The following is a 12,151-nucleotide window of genomic DNA, read 5'->3' on the forward strand; positions in this document are numbered from 1 at the left end:
TCAATAAATTCAGAGCTTAAGAATATCTGACAATTTTCACTCACACTTTTAATGTAGGGATTTAGCTTTGTGGAATACCAGGTAAAGGTGTGCTAATATTTTTTAGGCTAATTGAACAGCTAAATGAGACAATAAAGAGCAAAGACGTTCTTATTAATCAGCTTCAAAATGAAAAGGCAAAGATGCAGGACAGTCATGTGAATCCTTCAGAAAAGATCCAGGAACTCACTGAGGCACTTCTGAAGAAAGCTGGTGAATATGAAGTAGGTGATGTTTTAATCCTTTTTTCTACTAACTCCAATAGTAATACAATATAAAGAATAAATTCCAATGTGGCATTTACTTGATTTTTCAAAATTAGATTTATGTTTCAACCTGAGTATCATAAGTTGTGATTTTCTATTTCTGTCCTCTTTGCATAATTTTCTGTGCATTTGCCTTAATAGACATGGATAGAAGACTGGCAATTACAGAAACAGTGGCTTTCTTTGAACACTAAATACAATCTTAACATGTAAAGAGTGGTAATTGTTTTTGGATTGAAGGAAGGGTTGTTTTAGGACTCTTTGCATGGCCTTCTCGAAGGAAGGATTACTCTTCTTGAACCTGATATTTTAGCTGAGGAGACAGGTTACAATGTTTGTATTAAATTAATATTGACTACCTAACTTTAGATTTGTAAAGTAAAATAAGAGAGCTTGATTTTATTCCTCCTCGAAATTGGGAGTAATGCCAGGGACTTGAATTAGTACCTGTGTCTTTCACCACTAATCATGTTCCTGACACCTGCCCATGCTATTTGGAGGTTGCACTGAACTGTTGCCAAGACATCTCTTCAATGAGAGAGAGGAAATCTGGGAGTTGAACCTTCCTAGCACATGCTAGTACATTATTTGGAAGTAAAGTTGTGTGAAGCTTCGGAGGCTCGCTCCCGTCGGAGGCTCGCCCCCGTCGGAGACTCGCTCCCGTCGGAGGCTCGCTCCCGTCGGAGGCTCGCTCCCGTCGGAGGCTCACTCCCGTCCGAGGTTTCCTGTATGAAATGAGGACTAATTTGGAACATAGAGGAAGGGGATCCCTAAAGTGGGGGAACCACTTTAAAGTTAATGCTGGAATTTTACTGTTAACTTTCAGGATGATCCACTCAAAGTTAGGTAGGAAGAAGTGCACGTACAACAGATGTCAGGTAGAAAATAGAATGGAGAATCGGGCTGAATACAGAAAGACTAGAGGGGAAGTGAAAAAACTAAGAAGAGCAGGGAGAGAGCATGAAAAGAGACTGGAAGCTAACATAAAAGGGAATCCCAAGGTCTTCTATAAGCATATAAATAATAAAACGGTGGTAAAAGAAAGAATAGGGCCTTGCACGTGGAGGCAGGAGAAATAGCAGAGGTATTAAACGAGTACTTTGCATCTGTCCTCACAAAGGAAGAAGATGCTACCCAGGCCGAGGTGAGAGAGGAGGTAACTGGTACACTAGACGAATTTACAATCGAGAAGGAGGCAGTGTTAGAAAGGCTATCTTTACTTAAAACAGATGAAGTACCAGGACTGGATGAGATGCATTCAGGGGTTCTGAGGGAAATGAGTGGAAATTGCAGAGGCACTAGTGCTTATCTTACAATCTTCCTTTGACACAGGGGTGGTGCCAGAGGACTGGAGAATTGTGAATGTTACACCCTTGTTCAGCTACAGTCCAGTCAGTTTAACTTCAGTGATAGGGAAACTTCTGGAAACTATTGTTCAGGACAAAATCAATAGTCACATAGACAAGTGCAGGATAATTAAGGAAAGCCAGCATGGATTCATTAAGGGAAATCATGTTTAACTAACTTGCTGGAGTTTTTTGAAGAAGTAACAGAGAAGGTTGATAAGGGCAACACTGTGGTGAATATGTATTTTCAAAAGTCATTTGATACAATGCCACACAACAGACTTGTGAGCAAAATTCTAGCTCATGGAATAAAAGGCAAAGTGGGTAAGAAATTGGCTGAGTGACCAGAAACAGAGTAGTGATAAATGGTTGTTTTTCAGATTGGAGGAAGGTTTGTAGTGAGGTTCCCCAGAGGTCAGTGTTGGGACCCTTGCTCTTTCTGGTATATGTTAATGACCTAGACGATGGTGTTTAGGACATGATTTCAAAATTTGCAGACGATATGAAGATTGGAAATGTTGTCAACTGTGATGGGGATAGTCTTGGACTTCAAAAGGACATAGACATATTGGTGAATTGGGCAGACAAGTGACAGCTGAGATTAAATTCAGAGAAGTGTGAGGTGATTCATTTTGGCAGGAAGAATATGGAGAGACAGTACAAAATAAAGGGAGAAACTCCAAAGGAGGTGCAGGAACAAAAGGGCCTCAGTGTGTATGTACATAAATCTTTGAAGATGGCAGGGCATGTTGAGAGAGCAGTTAATAAAGCATACAGTATCTTAGGCTTTATTAACGGGGGCACTGAGCACTAAAGTAAGGAGGTCATGTTGAATTAGGCCTCACCTGGAGTACTGCATCCAGTTCTTGTGCGTGATACTTGAGGAATGATGTGAAGACATTGGAGAGAGTTGTGAGGAGATTCACAGGAATAATTCCCGGAATGAAGAACTGTAGCTATGAGGAAAGATTGAGAGGTTGGGACTGTTTTGCTTGGAGAAAAGAAGGCTGAGAGGAGACTTGGTAGAGATATTCAAGAACCTGAGGGGTATGGACAGGGTAAATAGTGAGAAACTGTTCCCACTGAAGAGAGCATCAAGAACTAGAGGGAACAGATTCAAAATAATTGGCAAAAGGAGTAATAGTGATATGAGGAAAAATGTTTTCACCCAGGGGGTGGTTGGAGTCTGGAATGAACTTCCTGAGAGGGTGGTAGGGGCAAGTTCGATCAAGGTATTCAAAAGGGAATTGGATTACTATCTGAAAAGAAAGAATGAGCAAGATTGTGGGGATAAGGCAGGGGAGTGGGACTAGGTAGAATGCTCTTTCAGAGAGCCAGTGCAGACTCAATGGGCTGAATGGCGTCCTTCTGAACTGTAAAGATTCTGTGAGGTTTTAGAGCACAAATTACTATTTTTAGGAATATATTCTTATAACGAGTTATGCAGTGTTATGTATGTTTGAGCATACTTTGTGCCTGTGGTGAGGTGTCCAATGCCTTTAAGCAAGTGTGCTGTGTGGCTCCCCAAATCTTCAATCTCTTTTTGCTGCAATATTTAAGGAAGCCACCAGAGACATGCCTGCAGGCATCAACATTAGGTTACGTTCAGGGAAGCTCTTCAGTCTCTCCAGACTGTGTGCCTCTGGCAAAACCACAGAAGCAGTAATAAGAGGCTTCTGCATGCAGATGACCATGCCCTAGCTGCCCACAACAAGGAAGACATCCAGACTGTTTCAAATAAATTCTCGAGTGCTGCCAAAAACTTTTTGTCTCCAAATCAGTGTCTCCAAGACCGAGGTTATGTTTTAGCCAGTGCTAGGCACAGGGTATAAAGCACCATACCTAACTGTTGATGGCACTAACATCTCAAGGCTTTAGAAAAATTCTCATACCTTAGTAACATGCTCTTTAGCAATGTCACTGTTGATGAAGATATCAGTGCACAAATACAGAAAACAAGCTCTGCCTAAGGCTGACTCCATGATCACGCCTGGAAGCAGCGTGGCATTAAGCTGAAGACTAAAATCAAACTCTACCAAACCATTGTCCTTAATACTGTGCTGTACAGCACAGAATCCCAGATCTGTTATAGACGCCACATCAAAGCTCTGGATACTTTCACCAAAGGCACCTGAGGTCCATCATGAGAATTTGATGGTAGGACAAAAATCACAAACAATGCCTGGGCTCAACATCATGGAGACCACCCTCCAAAAACTCTGTTAAGATGGGTAGCCATGTCTCCTGCATGCATGACTACAGAATCCCAAGCAGATCTTCTATGGGGAGTTGCCACAGGGCAAACAACATCAAGGTGGTCAGTTTAAACCTAAAACTTATGAATTGCAGACTATCTCTCTTGGGAAAACACTGCAGTTGACCGGCCCATGTGGAGGCAAGCACTGAAATTTGGTTCAGCACGCTTCAAGGACCATCTATGCCAAGCTTACAACATTCAGCGTGCCCAGAGGAAGGCCATCTGCAGAAGTTCCCTAAGCACTGACAATGACAACGTGAACTGCCAGTTCTGTGGATGAACATGCAGATCCCGCATCAGACTCCTCAGTCATGAGAGGACGATGAAATCACTTACAACTTGGAGATACTCGAATAATGAGGAATCCACCACCATATGTAGTATATGGTACAGAATATAGTCGGATGTCACTAATATTGCCTGCTGGAGCTGAATCACTGGTGCTGGGAAGCCTCTGTTCTCTCTGAGGTTTTGGTACATTAAGCTCCTACTTGGTTTCCAGAGCAGGAAATTTTTCACCATATCAAACTAAAATTGGTAGAGATTACTTTGGAAGGAGGAGGCCCTATTATAATTCAGTATACTTTTGATTTATTGTTGTTTTGCTTTGTATAAGTCGAAGTTGTGATTGTGATATTTATGCTGCTGATCATTCTGTAAGATGGAATTTTTAAAAATCTTTGAAATACTTTCATTTGTTAATATAAAACAGTAAGCTGATCAAATGGAAAATGTGCTTAGTTTGATTTAGAAAGATTTTGTGTTAGATTTTGTATGCTATTTTATTACGCTGCATTGTGATTTAGATACAAAACCAGAAGCAACATGTACATTCATTAATAGAAATCCAAGTCAGCATGACCAAAGTCAACTTTCAGATTTATATGTTACCAATTAGCTCAATGCATTGGTGAATAACTAACTTTTGCTTGGTAGAAATAGTTAAATGAATTATTGCAGATAACATTCACACGTTATATTAGAGGTTTAAGTTTTACCAGCATTATAAATAATTTCATATACCTCATTTTCCTTCCTTAATCAGGCCCTTCGAGGTGAACTAGGAAATGAGAGAAATCGCTTTGAAAAGGAAATGCAGGTAATTGTATCTTATGTATATTTTATCAAGTACAAAGAAAACTTAATTTTTAGTTTGCAGTTCAGTATGCCATCACACGGGTTATCTGTACTTTTATGTGTCTATGGTAAGTCTTGTAGCTCAGAATGGAACTGGAATTGCTTTATTTCTGCATCTTGAGTGATGTCGCTGCTCAGGGTCTTGCTTCCCTCTCAATTATGTTTGTCCATTTTTAAAACTGATCAGGCACAATTGTCTGGTAAGTGACTTTTGACTTTTAGCTAGTGCTTGTTCAAATGGGAGATTTCCAGGAACTGGGTCAAATAAAAAAAGAGTGAGTGAAATCCCCCTTTGTACATTTCATTTAACAACAACATTGCTAGCTACTTGAATTTCCAGGGGTCTTCTATTTCAGAGATGTTTCTTCAGTCTCTGACGCCAACTGGTTGTCCATGAGTGAACTTTGATACTTCAGTGGAAATGATTATAACTAAGAAATGTTGGAATAACGTTTACTTGGTTTAAAAGTTTTATTTCTTGGAATGAGCTGCGCATTTCTGTTGCCTTTACATTGTATACCTTTGCTGTGTAAGAGATCGTGAGAAACTACAATACAGTAGGTGTTTTGGCTCCTGCAATAAAATGTTCAAATTAGTGAAAAGTTGCAATTTCATTTGTTATTACACACTGTACAAACTTGGAACTTAAATATTGTCTCTGTACCTACAAGAACTACAGAAAGAAATTGCCTGAACTCCAGGATAATTTAAAGACTAACAATCAAGAGGGGGTCTCCCATTGTTGAATTAGCAGTAACAGAAATCACTGTCGGGCTTGTCTGTCTGCTCCACTGCTAATTGCTTTCTAGAAATATTTTGGCTACTTACTGTGATTATCTTCTGTTATGCTAAGTAGAGATATGATCGAAACAAATCTCTTATAAATTCTTGAAACTAGAGAAACACAGCAAGGTTTTCAAACTTTTTTCAATACTGTCATCTAGCTTTAGCATGCAACATGCTTGATAACTTCAAAAACAAAAAGCTAAAAGCTACTGCGGATGCTGGAAATCCAAAACAAAAACAGAATTACCTGGAAAAACTCAGCAGGTCTGGCAGCATCGGCGGAGAAGAAATCAGTTAACGTTTCGAGCCTTCATGGCCCTTCGGCAGAATGCCGAAGGGCCATGAAGGTTCGAAACGTTAACTGATTTCTTCTCCGCCGATGCTGCCAGACCTGCTGAGTTTTTCCAGGTAATTCTGTTTATGCTTGATAACTTTCCTGGCATCCAATTATCCACTGCTGTTGTTGCAGGGTTGCAGCTGCATTCAGGTTCTGCATAAAACAGGCATTAAACTGTGGTTTTAGGTTTTGACATTAGATGTGATTCTATTATTGAGACAGATTATCTTCTGTATTTAAATGCTCTTCATTCTCCTTGAAAGGCTGATGCCTTGCAGCTGTATTGCATAAGAAATCTGTAAACTACTCTCAACAGAACTTTTTAATCTGATATATGCTAAGTGCTTCTGTGTGTTAATTGCATTTTTTCCCTGCACACCACTTACTTTTCTGCCTGGTTTACTATCTGCCTATTTAGATATTGTTTATTTAAAAACTGGCTGATTTGTCCCCACCCCCCGCCCCAGTAGCCTAGTGCTTAAGTATGTCACAAAACAGCAGCAGACCATTCACACCCGGGTGAGCTAGCTGGCTGGTTGGAGAAGCCAAGGGAAAATCAGCTACCTGGGACAGTACGGGGGTCGGGGAAAGATCACTCTTCTAGAGCGCATGTGTCTGTCTGCTACTCAGTGATTCCTGCTGGGAATACATACACATAGATGTCTAGTAAGAATAGTGGCAGTGCCCCTCATAGCCAAATGAATCACCAAATTCACATATGAAACCACTTGAGAGCTGCCAGAGCACATGCATCCATTCTTCCAGGATAAGTTTATCATCTTTTAGTTTCTCCCACCCTCTGCTATTCTATCTTTTATAGTCTAAGGTTCATTTTTTGAAATTCCCTTACTTTAGGGAACATGATTATTTTTTACATGCAGGAATACCTGCAGCATCCCCCCCACCACCTGCAGCTCATCATCCACAACGACGAGGAGTTCTGCTGGGAGGGGTCATCATAGCCCAGGGTGGGGTCCTGCCCAACATCCAGGCTGTGCTGCTGCCCAAGAAAACCGGCCACCCCAGCAAGGTCACCTGAAGGGGCGAGATCGGAATCAGATCAATAATCAAAGCTGGAAAAGTATTTTAAAAAAACACTAGGTTTACATTTAATTCTTTGCACCCACTGTGCACTGTGCAAACCTAATGAGCTTCTTGGTTATTCACATTGGCACCAGGGCTCATAAAGCTTGTAGACATCTGGCTGAGGTGTCATGTACCACTGATGCAATGCATGTTTATTGCTCGTTTACTAGTAACAAACTGTTGAAAACATGGAAACCAAACAAAATATACCATACAACTCAGCATTCTGTACTGTGTTATCTGTGCATTTAAACTTTGTTTCATTTCTTGTTTTTAGGGTTTTATGGTCGTGAATTATTTTAAATTTCATTTAAAACAACAATGGTTTCTGCATAATCTGAAATAATGAGTTACTTCAATCTACTCCACGTACCCAGACAGTCTAGCTGAGAAGTCAGGGAGAACAAAATCTTACAGCTGCCTTGCTACCCTGTCAGTTTACTCATCCTGTTTATTGCAAGACTGTACCAGGCAACCTTGATTTGCAGGGGGAGTGTTAAAAAACTGGCTTTTTAAAAGAAAAGATTTTTCAGTATTGAATCAGATCTGAATGAAGGAACATATCTAAGAAATAAATGCCAAGTCGAGTACAAAATTAAGCTTCGAGTTAGAAATGATTTAAGCAGTTTCTTGGAAATGATTTGCATAGGCACACCAAAAATCGCTTGTAAATTTGGTTTACCGTTAAGCAGTTCGACAGTGTGGTTGGAGGAGAGAACTTGTAACCACACGCAATTGTTAGTTTTGCGGCTCTTGTGTGAAAGACTGTTCAGGGACACAGTTGGAGATCTGGAGTGGACATTTGTATTTGTGATGAAACAGCTAGAGTGAGCTTTCCAACCTGGCAGGCTGTGGGCATTCTTGTAGAGGAAGTTACGAAACCGTGGATTAAGTCATCGTGTTAATCATGTAGAATAGTGGCTGGCTTTTTTTGAAGACTGCAGAATAGAAAGCAGAACTGCAAAACAAAAAGCAGAACAAATGGAAATTCCGATTAGAAGTAAAGATTTTAGACGAATGGATATCAACTATCTGCGTGCAGAGGCCCAGTTTGAGAGTGAAGAAATGTTAACAAAGATCCTGAATCTGGGGTGAAAATTATTCTACACTGTGTGTTTGTGTTTATGGCTTCCTAGAATATTTGACTATTCTATTTTGAAAATTGGCAATATATTGGCAAAGAAGATTTATTCAATGTAGTCCTGTCTGTCGCATGTGTGATGCAAGCTGTTCACTGACGACTATACTGGCAACAGGAAACTTGTGGTTTTACTAAAGTAGCATGCTGACGTTTGTGGGCTAAAATAGGAAGACAGCCTAGTTTGACAAAAGTCGACATCTTGAAAATGCCTTTTTTTTAAAAAAAGCCCCTTGCAAGCATAGGACCACGAGCATAGGAGCACAAATCAACAACTACCAAACGGCTGAACTTGCACTTCCTAAAATATTTGTTGTTGTGCACTGAACAAAAAGAGAATCAGAAATTTACTGGAAGGCTGGGATTAGAGTTTGGTGTGTAATCTATGCTGGATCACACTGAAGCAATAAGAGTACTTCAGTAAATGCACTGTTCTGGTGACCATGTTTGTCACTTCAGTTTACTTTGTGAATTAGTGAGCTGATGGAAGTTTTCGCAGGACAGCAGTAATTGAACAATTCAGCCACAGGCTGTGGTGAACTACAATGGAAAAAACCGTATCTCATCGGGTAGAAGACAAACGACAGCAGTCTGTAATGCTACTTGATTAAAGGTTGAGCTTCCTGTATCTTGCTCTTTCATGTTGGGATTGTTATTGAAATGAGGATTTGTCTTCACAGAATGGTAACAAAACATCAGTTCAAACTTGATATGTTCCAACCAGCAAAGAGGTGACTTTTGGAAGAATTGGTAGTCAGAGGTATCTGTTTGAAAAGCTTATGAAAGGCTAATGACGATACTGCCTCATCACTGAAAAGCTGCAGTCGATCACCATAGCAACTCTTGACAGAGCTGCAACTGGCCCCTTTTTTGAAATTTTATGTGATGAAACAGAATCAGAAAATGTGAATGAAGAGCTTTGCGCTATTTGAAGTCGGTAACTCAATCAGTAATCTACAATTCAAGGACGGCATGGTGATCGGTTTTGCTTTGAAGAAACTCAGAGTTTAATTTTCCGAAAATGAAAGGTTTTTGTCGCGTGTGTGCCAGTGATCTCCAAGGAAATCAGCGACGCTGGATTTTCCACACCTCTAGCAAAAGAAGATTGCAGATTGTTCTTTCTTTTGTATTGGGTTATACCATTAGCCGTGATGGCCAAGGAGAGTTCTTATGCAGTAAATGTGCCTTTATGTTGGAAAAGGTATTGGAATATGACATTGTTATTGCTCGTGTTAAGACTGTTGCCAATGAGAGACTGCAGATGTTGATGGCAGAGAAAGAACAATTAATTCAATGTATAGTGTATTTGTATTTTCAGTGTAATGAAAAATCTAAAATTTCCCAATGTAAAGAACGCATCTCTATTCGGGGTATGAATCAATTTTCTTTACAATACAGCATGCTTCTACAAGATGAATCTGTTTTATCTGAATTCTGGATGCCAGGAAGGAGCAATAAAAAAAGCTTGCGCTGCTCAAACTGCTGGCGCACTTTCAGTGGCGGGCACAGGACAAGAACATGCCTCTGCTCTGAGTCAGTGCGAGTAGCAGGTTTATTCTGTGACTTAGTCTGTTCCACCCCTAGACGGGCTATGCGGAGTGGATTAACAGGAAATGTACACCAAACTCCGTTAAGCAGCCAATCACGGAGTATGTGCTTTGATTTAAACCAGAGAAGTCCTATCATTGCAAGGAAGCTGGCCAGTCGTGCCCGTTCAAGACAGTCAGCTTGTACAGACGATCTGGAAATTGAATCAATGCCAACATTAAATTCAACCAGGATTGATTGGATGACTGATGAAGACTCTGAGGATGTTCAGCTGAAATCCATGTTTGATGGTAGAGTGCCAACTGAAAATTGTCCCTTAATGAGACAATGTATTGCTAATGCAATTCAGGAAATTAAGGATATTGAATACAAATCAGTGCCTTCCTTGTCGAAAAGCAAGATACCAAAACGTGTGAAATTTTCTGCAAGGAGACCAACATCAGGATGTAGCATTGCAATGGCCCTGCAAGAAACCTATAACCTTAATGGTACAAAACCTGTACAAACAATGTGGGTGGACCTAGAAGATGATTGTCCTTCTTTAAAAACTGAGGTAGTTGATGCCAGTAGTGTTACATCTGTCTGTCTGTCTGTCTGTCTGGGTCTCCCCAAATTTGTATCTAAAATTTAGCTGCTACTCATTTGACATGTCAATATTAAGACTGGCATATGGGGACATATCCAGTTCAGTTCATGTTTTAGAAGCCTGTCAACATTTAGAAATTAAAATGCTTATGTAAACACATATTGGGAAATTCCAAAATAAGCTCTTATCTCTGTTGGGTGTTGAGTATCAGACCTCTGACCTATAGTTCCTTTCCATTCCTTGCCACCCGATTCCTCCACTCTCTTGGCCTCCTCCACCTCAAACCCTGTTCCTCTGAACAATCGTCAGTTTCCAACCTCAAGTTGCCTGTGCCCCATATAATCTAATTTACCATTTTGCAGCCTTGGCATATGCCGAGAAGGCTCTTCTATTGTTCTCGGATGTTCCCAGTCTTCTGTGCTTTGTACATGGCCTTTTCTCCCCTTAAGTGTCTCTACTGGCTCTTCTGTTGTTCTCAATCACAGCCTTCTTTGCCCCACTCAGCTGCCCACTTGTCTTTTGCACAGTTTTCAAATCTCATGCTACCCATTCTCCTCTTTAAGTTTTTTTTTTCTCTTACCTACATCACTCTTCTATTTAACTTTTTGGTGTGTCTGTGACACCAATGGAAAATATTAGACTGGCACAAATAACCCTCAAAAATACTCACATAAATCGGTAACATCAGTATAGACAAACTTCATCCCATAAAGGTCACAAGCACACTAGCTAACAGGGAACGGAGTAGCCATAAATGGGTCTTTTTCTGGTTGGCAGGATGTAATGAGTGGTGTGCCACAGGGATCAGTGCCACGGCCTCCACTTTTTACAATTTATATAAATGACTTGGATGAAGGGACAGATAGTATGGTTGCCAAATTTGCTGATGACACAAAGGTAGGTAGGAAAGTAAGTAGTGAAGTGGTTGCACGGAGGCTACAAAATGACATAGATAAGTTAAGAGAGTGGGCAAAGACCTGGCAAATGGAATATAATGTGGATAAATGTGAAATTGTCCATTTTGGCAGGAAGAATAAAAAAGAAGCATATGATCTAAATGGTGGGAGATTGCAGAGCTCTGAGATTCAGAAGGATCTGGGTATCCTAGTACATGGGCAGAATCTTCGGGTTGGCAAACGGGGCCTGTCCCTGCCCGCCTACGCGTAAAGTGACACACGGTGGCATCAGGCATGCGTCCCAACGTCACCACACGTCATTCTGATTCTCGGAGTCGGCTGCGCGTCTGCCGAACTGTCAAAGGCCTATTAAGGCCATTTAAAAACTAATTAAAGTAATTAATTGAGTTGCCCGTCCAACCTTAAAGTTGGGGGGCAGGCGAAGAGCCCAGGCGGCCTTCACATTTATCATGAAACCTCATCCACGGGCGGGATGAGACTTCATGAAGCGTATATAAATTAAATAAATTTTTAAATTGAAGTTCATTGACATGTTCCAGCTCATGTGACACTGTCTTAAATTTTTTTTTTCTTTATTAAAAAATTTTTAAAATCACACTAATCTCCCTGAGGCAGCTGTGTGCCTCCGGGAGATTTCTGCACTCTTTTGCACACATGCATAAAAGAGCGCAGGTCCCGACTCCGCCTACTCCCCCCGCCTGCACAGGG

At 40.7% G+C, this 12,151-nt stretch overlaps 2 protein-coding genes across 2 annotated transcripts in view; both read left to right on the top strand.

The window, feature by feature from the left end:
* Positions 1-12,151, top strand: part of cdk5rap2 (CDK5 regulatory subunit associated protein 2) — a 164,741-nt gene that overhangs the window by 38,215 nt on the left and 114,375 nt on the right. The window contains exons 8-9 of the mRNA XM_078549804.1: positions 107-263; positions 4,954-5,007. Coding sequence (XP_078405930.1) covers positions 107-263; positions 4,954-5,007 — 211 coding nt within the window. The remainder of the gene's footprint in view (positions 1-106; positions 264-4,953; positions 5,008-12,151) is intronic.
* LOC144685382 (uncharacterized) lies at positions 9,304-10,571 on the top strand. Its single transcript, XM_078549778.1, has one exon. It carries the CDS (start codon positions 9,414-9,416, stop codon positions 10,569-10,571), a length of 1,158 nt encoding a protein of 385 aa, XP_078405904.1. The 5' UTR covers positions 9,304-9,413.

This window comes from Cetorhinus maximus, chromosome 10, assembly GCF_964194155.1.
Source record: "Cetorhinus maximus chromosome 10, sCetMax3.hap1.1, whole genome shotgun sequence".
Classification (NCBI taxonomy): Eukaryota; Metazoa; Chordata; class Chondrichthyes; order Lamniformes; family Cetorhinidae; genus Cetorhinus; species Cetorhinus maximus.

Bases quoted from the DNA above. Each gene is read 5' to 3' on its own strand.
- LOC144685382 (XM_078549778.1), top strand. From the start codon at position 9,414: ATGAAAGGTTTTTGTCGCGTGTGTGCCAGTGATCTCCAAGGAAATCAG.